This window comes from Heptranchias perlo, chromosome 3 (genome assembly GCF_035084215.1).
Source record: "Heptranchias perlo isolate sHepPer1 chromosome 3, sHepPer1.hap1, whole genome shotgun sequence".
NCBI classification, from domain to species: Eukaryota; Metazoa; Chordata; class Chondrichthyes; order Hexanchiformes; family Hexanchidae; genus Heptranchias; species Heptranchias perlo.
The window spans coordinates 65,401,823-65,414,114 of NC_090327.1; the positions used below are offsets into that span (position 1 = coordinate 65,401,823).

At 41.9% G+C, this 12,292-nt stretch overlaps 1 protein-coding gene across 1 annotated transcript in view; it reads right to left on the minus strand.

Annotated features, from left to right (window-relative positions):
* Positions 1-533: 533 nt before the first annotated feature.
* Positions 534-12,292, minus strand: part of tcea1 (transcription elongation factor A (SII), 1) — a 54,277-nt gene continuing 42,518 nt past the window's right edge. Inside the window, exons 6-10 of the mRNA XM_067979991.1 lie at positions 8,139-8,195; positions 6,193-6,347; positions 4,568-4,714; positions 3,301-3,372; positions 534-843 (exon numbers count right to left, since the gene is read on the minus strand). Of these exons, the coding sequence (XP_067836092.1) occupies positions 835-843; positions 3,301-3,372; positions 4,568-4,714; positions 6,193-6,347; positions 8,139-8,195 (440 nt within the window). The 3' untranslated portion in view covers positions 534-834. The remainder of the gene's footprint in view (positions 844-3,300; positions 3,373-4,567; positions 4,715-6,192; positions 6,348-8,138; positions 8,196-12,292) is intronic.

Here is a 12,292-nt window from a genome sequence, read left to right on the forward strand (position 1 = left end):
CGGGCCTTCTTGCCTCCTCTAACATGGAGTGAAATAGAAGACCCGGGAATCCCTGTCCACAGGGGTTAAAAATTAAAAAGCTGTAAAAATGGAGGCTGCAGCTTCCTTGAAAGCTTTCAGTGACTGACCCGCCTTCTAAGAGCAGATTGGTCTCCCACCCCTCGTCCCGCCTCTTAAAACCGGGACGGGATCAGGTTTTAGATTTTTAAAATTTTTTACTGGCCCCTCCCGCCACAACCCAACTGTTCTTCCGGGTTAAAGTTTAGGCCAATGTCTTCAGGGAAGGCACCTAAAGCAACATTGATGGACAAACATAAAGGATGAAATAGATCCAATTCAAAACTGTCCGGTGACATCAAAGAACATAATAGGTTTAACAGTGCAGCATACTGGGGTCTGTACTTGTGAACAAGTTTATATTATTGCTCAGACACATTCAACAGAAATGCTATAAATCGAGGTGATAACATTTGCAGTTCCCAAAAAGAGTAAATGTTTCAGCTTTCTAATCAAACCAAGTAACAGAGAAAGCATTGAGAGAGTTTTAAAACTTTAATGTCAAACTACATATAAAAAGAAATTTTTCATACATATAAATGCTGCCTGGTTGTACAAGCGGAAGTTTTTTGTTTCCATGAACTATTCTGCAGGGAAAAACACAGTAGAATGTTGTTAAGGAAACTAGATTTATACAAAAAAAAATCTGCCACAGGGATGTATTGTTCTACAAATATCTTTGTTGAAGATTTAACTTCTCATTTACACAACTAATTAGAAATTGAAGTTCATCAAGCTCTGGTCCAATGGATTCTCTTGTGGAGTTTCTTCAGGGTCTCAACAGAACTGTGAAAAGTAAAAATGTAAACTGTTATAACGTTAAAAAAATGAACCAAACTAGCCAGTCATGATTTCAACTATATGAAACAATGAATGCTAAATGCCACCATCTTCATATGAAATAAACTGTAACCATTTTCTAGAACTTACATTGAAACATTCCATACCTGCATAAACCAGCAGTCCCAAATCCAATATTAATAAGAACATAAGAAATAAGAGCAGGAGTAGGTCATCCAGCCATTCGAGCCTGCTCCGCCATTCAATAAGATGACTGCTGATCTTCGACCTCAACCACACTTTTCCACCCAATTGCCAGGTCCCTTGATTCACCTAGAGTCCAAAAATCTATCGATCTCAATCTTGAATATACTCAACGACTGAGCAACCACAGCTCTCTGGAGTAGAGAATTCCAAAGATTCACAACCCGCTGAGTGAAGAAATTTCTCCTCATCTCAGTCCTAAATGGCCGGCCCATTATCCAGAGATTATGCCCCCTAATTCTAGACTCTCCAGCCAGGGGAAACATCCTCTCAGCATCTACCCTGTCAAGCCCCCTCAGAATCTTACATGTTTCAACGAGATCACCTCTCATTCTTCTAAACTTGAGAGTATTGGCCCATTCTACGCAATCTCTCCTCAATGGACAACCCTCTTATTCCAGGAATTAATCTAGTGAACTTTCGTTGCACCGCCTCTAAGGCAAGTATATCCTTCCTTAGGTAAGGAGACCGAAACTGTACACCGTACTCCAGGTGTGGTCTCACCAAAGCCTTGTACAATTGCAGCAAGACTTCCTTACTCTTGTACTCCATCCCCTTTGCAATAAAAGCCAACGTATCATTTCCCTGCCTAATTGCTTGCTATACCTGCATGTTAACTTTCTGTGATTCGTGTACAAGGACATCCAAATCCCTCTGAACACTAACATTTAATAGTTTCTCACCATTTAAAAAATATTCTGTTTTTCTACTGTTCCTACCAAACCTTACATTTCCCACATTATACTCCATCTGCCACCTTCTTGCCCACTCACTTAACTATATCTATATCCCTCTGCAGACCCCTTGGGCTAGAAATTGGGCCATATAGCGCCCGTTGTTTCGGCGCTACGTGGGCTCCTGAAGTGCCAAGATGGTGACTTGGCTGCGCAAGCACATTTTCAGCGAGACGTGCGCCAGACGCCATCTTGGTATAGGTATTAGCGCAGGTGCAAATATCAAACGCTGGCTGCGTGTAAAGTAAGGAGAAAATGAATACAATCAGTGTGCAACACTGATTTAAAATGATAGACACATCACCCAGACATACGTCCTGCTTTCTTTCAGGAGAAGGTGGTGCATAACAGGAGGCAGCAAGTAGCAGTGGCATTTAGCCCCTCAAGCCTGTTCCGCCATTCAATGAGATCATGGTGGACCTGTGACCTAACTCCATATACTCGTCTTAGCCCCATATCACTTAATACCCTTGGTTCACAGAAATCTATCAATCTCAGATTTAGAATTACCAATTGAGCTGGCGTCAACTGCCGTTTGCAGAAGAGTGTTCCAAACTTCTCCCACCCTTTGCGTGTGGAAGCATTTCTTAACTTCACTCCCACACGTCCTGGCTCTAAATGTTAGGCTACAACCCGCGTCCTATTATTCAAGGGATTAAATGCTCCACTCAATGAACAATTTTAACCACAACCATCTGAACGTGTCTTAGAGTGCCTGGAGAACCCTCCACCAATGCTATTTAAAGGGACCATGCAGGATTTACAGGTTAGTGGCTGGATTATTGCTTCTGGCTGCTGATGCATTTGTAACTGTTTTTGGAGGTCTCCTATACTTGAACATTAGGATGCGGGTTGGACCCTTACTATGAGATTACCAATTAACCCTGTCTCATTACACAAGACAAGATCTAAAATAGCCTATTCCCTGGTTGGTTCCACGACGTATAGTTCTAGAAAACTGCCTCGAATGCATTCCATGAACTCGTCCTCCAAACTACTTTTGCCAATTTGATTTGCCCAGTCTATATGAAGATTAAAGCCCCTCATGATTATTGTATTACCTTTGTTACAAGCTCCTCTTATTTCTTGATTAATACTCAGTCCAACATATAACTACTGTAAACTAATCCCTATAAACTACTCCCACCAGTGTTTTCTGCCCCTTGTTAAAATACAAACTGAAGTCTGCTTTCGAGTAAAATCTTGTATTATGCACATGAATTCTTAACAAATCAAAATGCTCCTCTAGGTAGAAATTTCACATTCATAAGGAAGTTGTGCAAAAGAAATCTGTAGAAGAAAGTGTCTCCTCAGCACTTAAAAACTTACTGTAGCTGCACTTTTTCAAACTATACAGTACTTCCTCATTTAAGATGCATCTACTGTCCTATAGAAAAATACAACAATGTATGGTGTTATTTTTCTAAGCCATCTACTTCAAACCTAACCAGAAAAAAATTCTCACCTTCCATCTATTTCCGCAGCTATTGCATACAACAAACGTGGTCATCGGTTCATCAGCACTACGAGTCTGAACCTAAGAGAGTTCATGAAAAGAAAGAGTACTTAGCCATTCCTTCTTTGAAACATTTTCAAGTTTTAAATTGATACAATGGAGTAACAAAAAGGAAGGGCAATTCCTGCACTTGGGTTTTAAGTTATGAAGAGAGTTTACAGAACTGAACTTGATTTTGTTGACAAGGGATATGATACAGCCTTCTAAGATTATGAGACAAGGTCAATGTACATTTAAACAGACTATTAACTTGGGCTCAGTGCAGAACTAAAGGATGACGTACAGAATTAATAAGACTCAAGCGAGACTAAAGTATAGAAGAAATTTCTCCTCCCTAACTCCCAACAGAGTAGTGGATATGTGAAACAGACTCCTAGAAAATGCAACTGAAGCTTTGTTGATAATTGCATCAAAGACAGCAGGATAAATAACTGATCAGAAATGGGATTGGAGGTTATAGAATAAATGCAGACAGAAATGATCAAACACTGCATGGAGCCCAATGGTCCCATCAACATAGAAATCATAGAAGTGGCAACTGTGGCCAGGCTTGAATAATAACGACACAAGTACATACTAATGTTGTGGACATTTTCTTTGGAGGTCAGGGAAAATGTTAAGAACTTTCCCTTCAGGAAATTGAATACGGTAAAATCCATTATGGAGCAGATATGATCTATGGAAAAAGCAAGTTTGATGGGACAAATGACTTTCTCTCATTCAATGATTTCTCAACTATGCCCAAACTCTTAACCAGGAGAAAAGACCATCATCCCATCAATCTAGGGTGAATTCAATCCCACATCCAGGAGGTGAACATACAATGTTCTTACTCCAATGTGACACCCTGTCTCATTGTAAAATAGAATTTTACATTGTATTGACCCTGCAGTGATAGATGGGTCTTCAGGAAAATAGAACATCTGCTTGTAGGACTCAGATTGTAAATTGTGGATTTGATGAAGATCTCAAAAGAGAAACTTTTCATAAAGTTACAGGTATAACTCTGCAGGGCTACTTTCAAGAAAGTCAATTAAACAGTATGTTCTTACAGCATGCCTGCAAAGTTGTGAGGAATGTGTTTAACTGGAAGAAGACAAATGCTTCTTACTAATAGATTACCCATTATGGGTAATGGATCATGAATAAGTGAATAGGCTTCCCCCATCTCATTCAAACACTTCACCACCTTGCAGTGCTTATCTAAAACTCCTACCTGTGTATAGGTGCAATTCTTCTTCTTACATTTGCCACACTTGAACAGGTCAGTCTCAGTACCACCAGTCTTAGCCATTTGATGTTCTCGGATGGCTTCTTTGGTCAAGGCTTTTCGCATTTCTTTAAGCTCATCACTGGCCATTTCCTGAGAAGGTTTACAACAAAGCACTCGGGTTAGACCAAGATTTGCATGAGCGATTACAAGTCAGCTGGTGAATTACTTAAAGGTTGAGCTATGGTGTTGGACAAAGAATCTGTAAATTAAATATGAATCAAACTAAGCAAAGTACTTAGAAGTATGATGCCCTGATAAGGGGGTCAAAAGTAAGTTCTTAGCTACTTATAAATAAATAGGCAAGTGTCAGCTTGGCTTAGTTGGTAACACACTCGCCTCTGAGTCAGAAGGTTGTGGGTTCAGCCCCATCCTGGGGCATGATCACATAATCTAGGCTGACACTTGCAGTACTTCATTGTCAGAGGTGCTGTCCTTCAGTTGAAAAGTTAAAGCAAGGCCCTGTCTGCCTGTTCTGGTGGTTCATGTAGTTAGTAAAGATTCCACGGTACTATTCTAGTGTCCTGACCAACATTCTTTCCTCAACCAAAACCGCTAATTCAAACAAATTATTTGGGCATTCATATCATCGCTGTTTGTGGGATATTACTTTGTGGAGAATGGCTGCCACAGTCACTTGCAACTGTGACTGCACTTCAAAGCAATTCAACGTATGTAGAGTGTGTTGGGACATTTCTGAAACATCATATAGTGCTACGTAAATGCAAGTACTTTGTTCTTGTTCAAAAATGCAACAGTGTGTGAAAAACCATTGATGTAATTGTCATCATTTAAAATTTGAAGTTGCCCATGCATTATTTAGATGTCACTTCAGTGCAGCGAGTTTTAACTCACATATACTTATATGTCCCTGCTTTGCACCCCGCCCCGTCCATCAAAGATCCATGCATCATCAACATTAGAGACAGTGGTGAAGGTTGTAATATGAAACTTGATAAAACATCTGGCTCCATGGCCACCATCAAAAGCCAATGTAAAAATGTGATTTACTTTCAGCAGTAGAGACAGCGGTTATCATTTTGAAGACCACCAGCCAAGATTTAACCAATCAGACATAATTACTCCTCTATCAGCACGTTTTCAGAATGGCTAGCAGACATGTTCAAATTAATTAATTTAAACAACTTGTTTTTCAGAATTACAGCCAATGAAGGTAAAAATTTGAAAGGCTGCAGATTTTTGATGAGAGCAAAGGAAAAGAGAGACAATCTGTGAGTAACTTTCTTGCAGCACAGGCTGGGGAAAGTGAAAGACAATGGTGACTTCTCGTTCCCTCTCACCACGCAAACACCTCTGTCCTACCTCTGGTAGTAGGCTGGGTGGTTCTTCAGATAATTGGTGTTCTGTGGTCTGTGAGAAGCTTTGAGTAAGATTGTTCTATGGGACTGAGTTCTGTAGATTCAGGGCAAGGATTCTCAGTCAGCACTGTTGCTGGATTTTTTTTGTTACTCAACTCTTGTATAACATACAGGATTGCCAAAGTTTAATATTGTTTTGATATTATGATAAGCTGAAATCAAACAAATAGCAAACAAATGAGGTGTGCTTACCTCTGCAGTCATTTTTGACAATCTGTCTGGTGCAATGTTTCCACATAGGACATTCTTCCTTAGATTAGGATTCTTTGAATCTTTCAGATTTGCAATTCTGCTTCTCACTCTGTTTTTATATTTCATATCTGTGTTTTTAAATTCTTGGTACACACGTTAAAAATGGTTAAGGAAGCTCAGACAACTTTGTAGTTTTTGTTTTGTTAAAAACATTATTTGTCACTGTCTCCTTTTCGTAAAGTTAGGACAAATTGAGCATTAAAAAGTTTTTGTAATACATTAATGAAGATGTCATTTAGCCAATTTCACATTACAACTGTCCAAATATTACTGCTATTCTAATTAAATGTTACAAATTTTTGAACATTTTTATGAACTTAACAAAAACTATCTGTGACTAAATTTAAGGGATTAAATTATAGACAAGACTTAAATTAAGTCTTGTCTATAATCTATATACATTACACAGGGCGCAATTTGATTCTTCTTGGGTTCAGCTGAGATGGGGATGAACAGGTTCTGCCTGCTAGGTATTCACAGGCAAGGTTTGCTGTCCTTATCTGCTAATGGGAGAACCACTGTTGCTGGGAAGCTTTCTCCTGGGAGATGGTTTGAGTTTTTGGGGATTGAGGGATCGTTTATGCCAAGCAGCCTCCAAAGCAGACTTCAGGCCTCTTGGCATTTATCCATTTCCAGGCAACGGCCAAACATTGTTTGCGTTGGGATACGTCCCACAGATGCTTCAAACACATTTATTTTATGGAGGGATGAATTTCACACCACAGTAAGAAGGGTGCATCTTTTCGCAGTGGTGAAAGTTGTCTTAGCCTACGTGCTGCAAGGGGAGCTCAGGCCAGCAAACAGTATGCTAGGCCCTTGAGTCTAAGGCTGGTCAAGGTGCTATGGAAGCTTTTTATATGTAACAGTGATAGAATAAACACCACCAGAAGGATCAATTTGGGCCATTTAACGATGGCCGATAACTAATAATAGCAAAGTTTAAAATTAAAGAAAGTCATGTTTTGAAAATATGTGAACTTCATCCCCAATAATAAGTTAGGATTTTCTCTCTTGATTTTGCTCTTAGCACACTATAAAGTAGAGTAAGCAAAAACCTTTAACTTCACACCAGGATCTTCTAGAGTGGGGCCAGACTGCGTAATATTTATAGGTTCAACCCTTGTAAGGGGTCACAGAAAAAGGGTTCTCAAGGCTCAATACCTATATATATATGAACAATAATAATGAGACTTAAGTATCACCGCAGCACCGTGCACATCTTTAGATTCAAAAGCTATGAGCCATTTTCAGAATTCCTCTTTACTCAGGTGCCTCCACTAGCAGTCACCCGCCTTAAGTCAGTGCTCAGCCCCAAGATTTTGAGATCTTTGGAAAGCAGTAGATTAAGCAAGTACAGTGAGATTTACAGTCGTGATTAACAAGGGCTCATTCACTTGCGTGAGGATACTGAATAGGAAATAAGTTGGGCAGTGGGACTGGTCAAGTCTAGCAAGTGCTCTCTCAATGCAATCTGCCTGTTAGACAAGACAATCATCTCTTTTCAGTCATCAAATGCTCACTACTATGAAAAGTAAATTTTAATCATCAATGAAAGGTATTTTAGGACAAGGGTTTGCAGTGTGTTCTCTGTAAACCAAGTTCACGATCTTGGGAGCAGCACCAGGTGAAGGGAGCTGAAGAGCCGAACATACAACAGATCAACAAATGTAACAAAGAACAAGTTCACAGCAGTGACACAATTATCTAAACCCTCTAGTGTACTCCTTTAAACCCTTCCCCCTCTCATTACTGTGTATCACTGCTGATTCTCTGTTTTAGAGGTCTGTTTCTCTATGTTTAATACAGCATGATGTTGCTCTGATACAAGCTCAAATTCTGACCAGCTAAAATGGTCAAAGCTTCAGAATACTTCTTGAGAAGGATATTTTCCTCAATTTGAGCTCCAAGCTCTTCACAGTCTGAGCCAATGGCTATGTAATCTCCTGAACAGAAGAGATGGAAAATAGTAATGAGAAATAACACCAATACTAACTACTAACGTCCCCCTCCAAAAAACACACACACACCATCGAGACAATGTATTTCCAGATAAACTTCCTGTAGTGAGATGACAGTAGTTAATACTTTTGTCTGAGTCTAATATTTTTCCACATAACAAGGACTTGGAAGAAACCAACAGTTGGTCATCAGTGCAGAACCATATATACCGTAATCTAATCTCGGGTTTCCAGTGACTTTTACAAACCATTCTGGCTTTAATCACACAGCGCAGGAAATCATCTGAACCCTTTAATTACCCTTACTGCCTTATAATCATTACCAAATATTATATTCTCTGTAACATACACAGAGTACACTCTTTGAATACCAATCACAGCGTACAACAGCATTTCAGTTTAAACTACATAATTAAAACAGAGAAGCTTGTTAGCCATTTCTAACCACCACCTCAGTTAAGGGGCAAAAAAATATGGCTCAGAATAAAACCATCCCATACACTTAATAGAGGAAAATTTTCTCAGTATGGCAGAATTGTAACTATACTTACAACAAACATATTTATAATTTTGCCACACCTAGCACAAAGAAGAAATTCCCTTCTTCCCTCACATTTATATTGAAAACACTGCCTGAAAAGATTGGGCCCGATATTACCAGGGCGGCAGGTTCGCAGCGGGGGGGGGCGAATGGGCGCGTGGGTAACGTGCCCGGTGAAATCAGTCTGCCCCGAACTCAATCGCAGGCTGATTGGATCCACTTACCTCTTGTTCCGGGTTCCCCACTGCTGAGCTGCGCGGCGGGCGGACTGCGCATGCACAGTAAGGTCTGTCAGCTAGAGGAGTTCTATTTAAAGGGGCAGTCCTCCACTGACTGATGCTGCAAGAAATAGGAAAAATTACAGCATGGAGCAGCCCAGGGGGAAGGCTGCTCCCAGGTTTAATGATGCCTCACTCCAGCTCTTATTGGATGGGGTGAGGAGGAGGGAGAGGACAGAGATCTTCCCCCCGGCGGGCGGGAGGAAGCGGCCTGCCTCTGCCACCAAGAAGGCCTGGCTCGAGGTGGCAGAGGAGGTCACCTGCACCACCAACATATCGCCCACCTGCATACAGTGCAGGAGGCGCTTCAATCACCTAAGTAGGTCAGCCAAAGTGAGTACACTTACTCATTCCCCTACACTCCATCTGCCACATCACCGCCCCCACCCCACATCTCCTTCTGCACTGCCAACACTACTCTGTCACATCACCCCTCACACCCACTCAAACCTCATCCTCATCTTACCTGCACTTACTCACCTCGCCAATACTCATCCCGCCACTACCACTCAACCCAATCCTCATACAATCTCATGGCTCTATCTCATACTCACCCTCTCGTGCATCTCTTTCACGGTCAGCCTCACTCAACCTGCCACTACCTGTGCTGCAGCCACAGGGCATGCATCACATATATACAGTAGGCAGCGTAAGGCAAACGTGTCGTGAGCATGAAGGGGATGCACAAGGGTCTTTGAGGGTTTGTCATGGTTGTTACTTATACTGAATTTCTGACCAACTCACATTACATATTATATTGGCACCATTACTGTGCCACGTCTTTGCGAATCTTGTCTGGTTTGTGCAATAATGCCCTTTCCTGAGGATCACAATGAAGACCCACAACTGATGCCAACCATTGTGTCACTGCAGAGTGGGTGTAGGTGTATTTGCAGGGCTCTTTTGTGCAGACAACCGAGAGACGTCGGCGATGTCCCCGGTGGCACCCTGGAAGGATGCGGAGGAGAAGTTGTTGAGGGCAGTGGTGACTTTGACAGCGACAGGTAAGAAGATGGTGCTCGGGCCAGCCGGGAACAACTCGGCATGAAAGAGGCTGCAGATGTCCACGACTACATGTTGAGTGACTCTGAGCCTCCGTGTGCACTGCTGCTCAGAGAGGTCCAGGAAGCTGAGCCTCGGTCTGTGGACCCTGTGGCGAGGGTAGTGCCCTCTGTGACGCATCTCTCTCTGCCATTGCCCTCCCTCCTGCTGAGCAGGTGGATGTGTCACAGCACTGTGTTGTGGAGCTCCATGTGTCAGAGGTAGACAGCGTGGCCGGCGAGGCTGGTGATGCTGTTCGCCCTCCAAGGAGGTCATGACTGCAGCTACGGCGGCCCCCATCCGGAAGATGTACATTTGAGGGGGTCCGCAAGGTAGGTACATGTGTCTGCATACCAGGGTAAGTGTGCAAGTTGGTGAATTTTATTGTTAGGAGGAGGGTGGTGGAGGCCAAACTTTGTCCAAAGTGACAGAGTGGCCTCCTGCAAAGAGTGAGGGTCTCCACCTCCCCACCTGTCAAATGGACCTTTGCAGCTGCCACAGGCTGATGGCTGCAACACGTCCATTTCAACTGGGAGTGTTTCCCCCAGTACGGGAAACAGTCCCGGTTGTTTGTAAAATCCCAACCCTCCTAAAATATCTCGTCAATCAGGTCTGTAAACGACCTGAAATACCAAAATAAATACCTTAAGTGGCACCCCGCCGGCTTTAATTGCCGGCGGGAGTCCCACATGCAGGGGCTGTGCGCACATGTCAGCGTGTCTTTGGGAAAACTGGAAGTGGGCGGGTTGGAGCCGGGCTCCCGACCCGCACCGGGAATCCTCGATTTTCGGAGCCCCCCTGCCAGGAACGCACCCGATCGCGGGTGCTGAAATAGAGCCCATTGTGTTTCTAGGATATGTTAATGTTTATGCAATGTCAATAAACTTCTCAAGTTTCGGTCTCAGTTTGCAAGCTGTTACTGCCTTATAATGTACATCAGCCTGTGTTATTCTATATTTAATGCACAGACTTAATCTCCATTCCTGAATGATAAGGACAGTTATTTCATTTTATTAACCCTTGTCCCAAACCAATGAATGCATGACATGTCATAATAAACAAGATAATGTGAATGTTTTAATTATACCTGTGTCAATGAATGTTTAAAATGAACTTAATAAATTTAAACTTATAATACTTTAAAATGTTTGTTACCCTTGTCTAGTAGCTGATTTTGACAATAAGTGCAGGATCATCACACGGTATATTTCCAACCTAGGTAGCGAGCCGAAGGAAGGAGCACCGGGTGAAGTGCTGAGCATGATTGAGGAAGAACAAGTGAAGGTAGCAGTGAGGAGCAAAAACTTTCTGGCCACAGAGCCAGCTCACATCCTTCCTCAGATGCACAGCCCAGGGATTCAAACCTCACAGGCCTGCCTATAAAAGAAGGCTACTATCGTATGTAGTCTTTTGAGAGTCTCCAAAAAAACTCTGAGGCCTGGCTACAACTGTATTGGGAGCCCACTGCCCACATCTGTGCAGTGATGCAAGACAGAATATTGGAACTGTCCACCATGGAGCCCACAACTACTCCACAAGCTTCTGCAGTGCAGAAGCTTGTGGAGTAGTTGTGGAGTAGTTTGACAGAGGTCCCATGCCAACTTCAGATTGCAGTCATACCTGAAGAGAAAAGGGATGTCTTTCTATTTTTAAGGAAACAAAACTCTTAATGAAATGGAATTAAATAGAAAGTTTGGTGGACAGACAACCCAAAAATTTCAAATTATGCTGAAGTATTTGGAGAAGGATGAAAGAACAAAATGTAAACATCATCGAATATCGGTTTTCAAAAAATTGATCTATTGTCTAGTTTAGAAAAGTCATTTAAACAGTCTGATAAAAATTTAATAAAGCATCTTTAAGGGATTGGGGGCATTAATCAGTTTCTAAAAATGTGAAAAATACACAAAATAATAGAAAAAAATTAAAAATTGAAAAAAAGAGACCGTTATTGTTCAAAATATTTTCCAACTTCATCTTCTTTCTCTTCCGTGCCTGGTGGCACATGAAGCAACCCATTTCTCCCACTGTTTCTAGGAATATAGGAACAGGAGTAGGCCATTCAGCCCGAGCCTGTTCTGTTCCTTCTACATCCAGCAGATCGTGCTCTGTGTTATTTCCATAACAAAGACCTTTCTTTCAATGTGAACAAGTCGTTAGCATGACTCACAATTCCCCTACCAGGAGAACCAGCTGATTACGATGATGGGTCGCCACTCCAC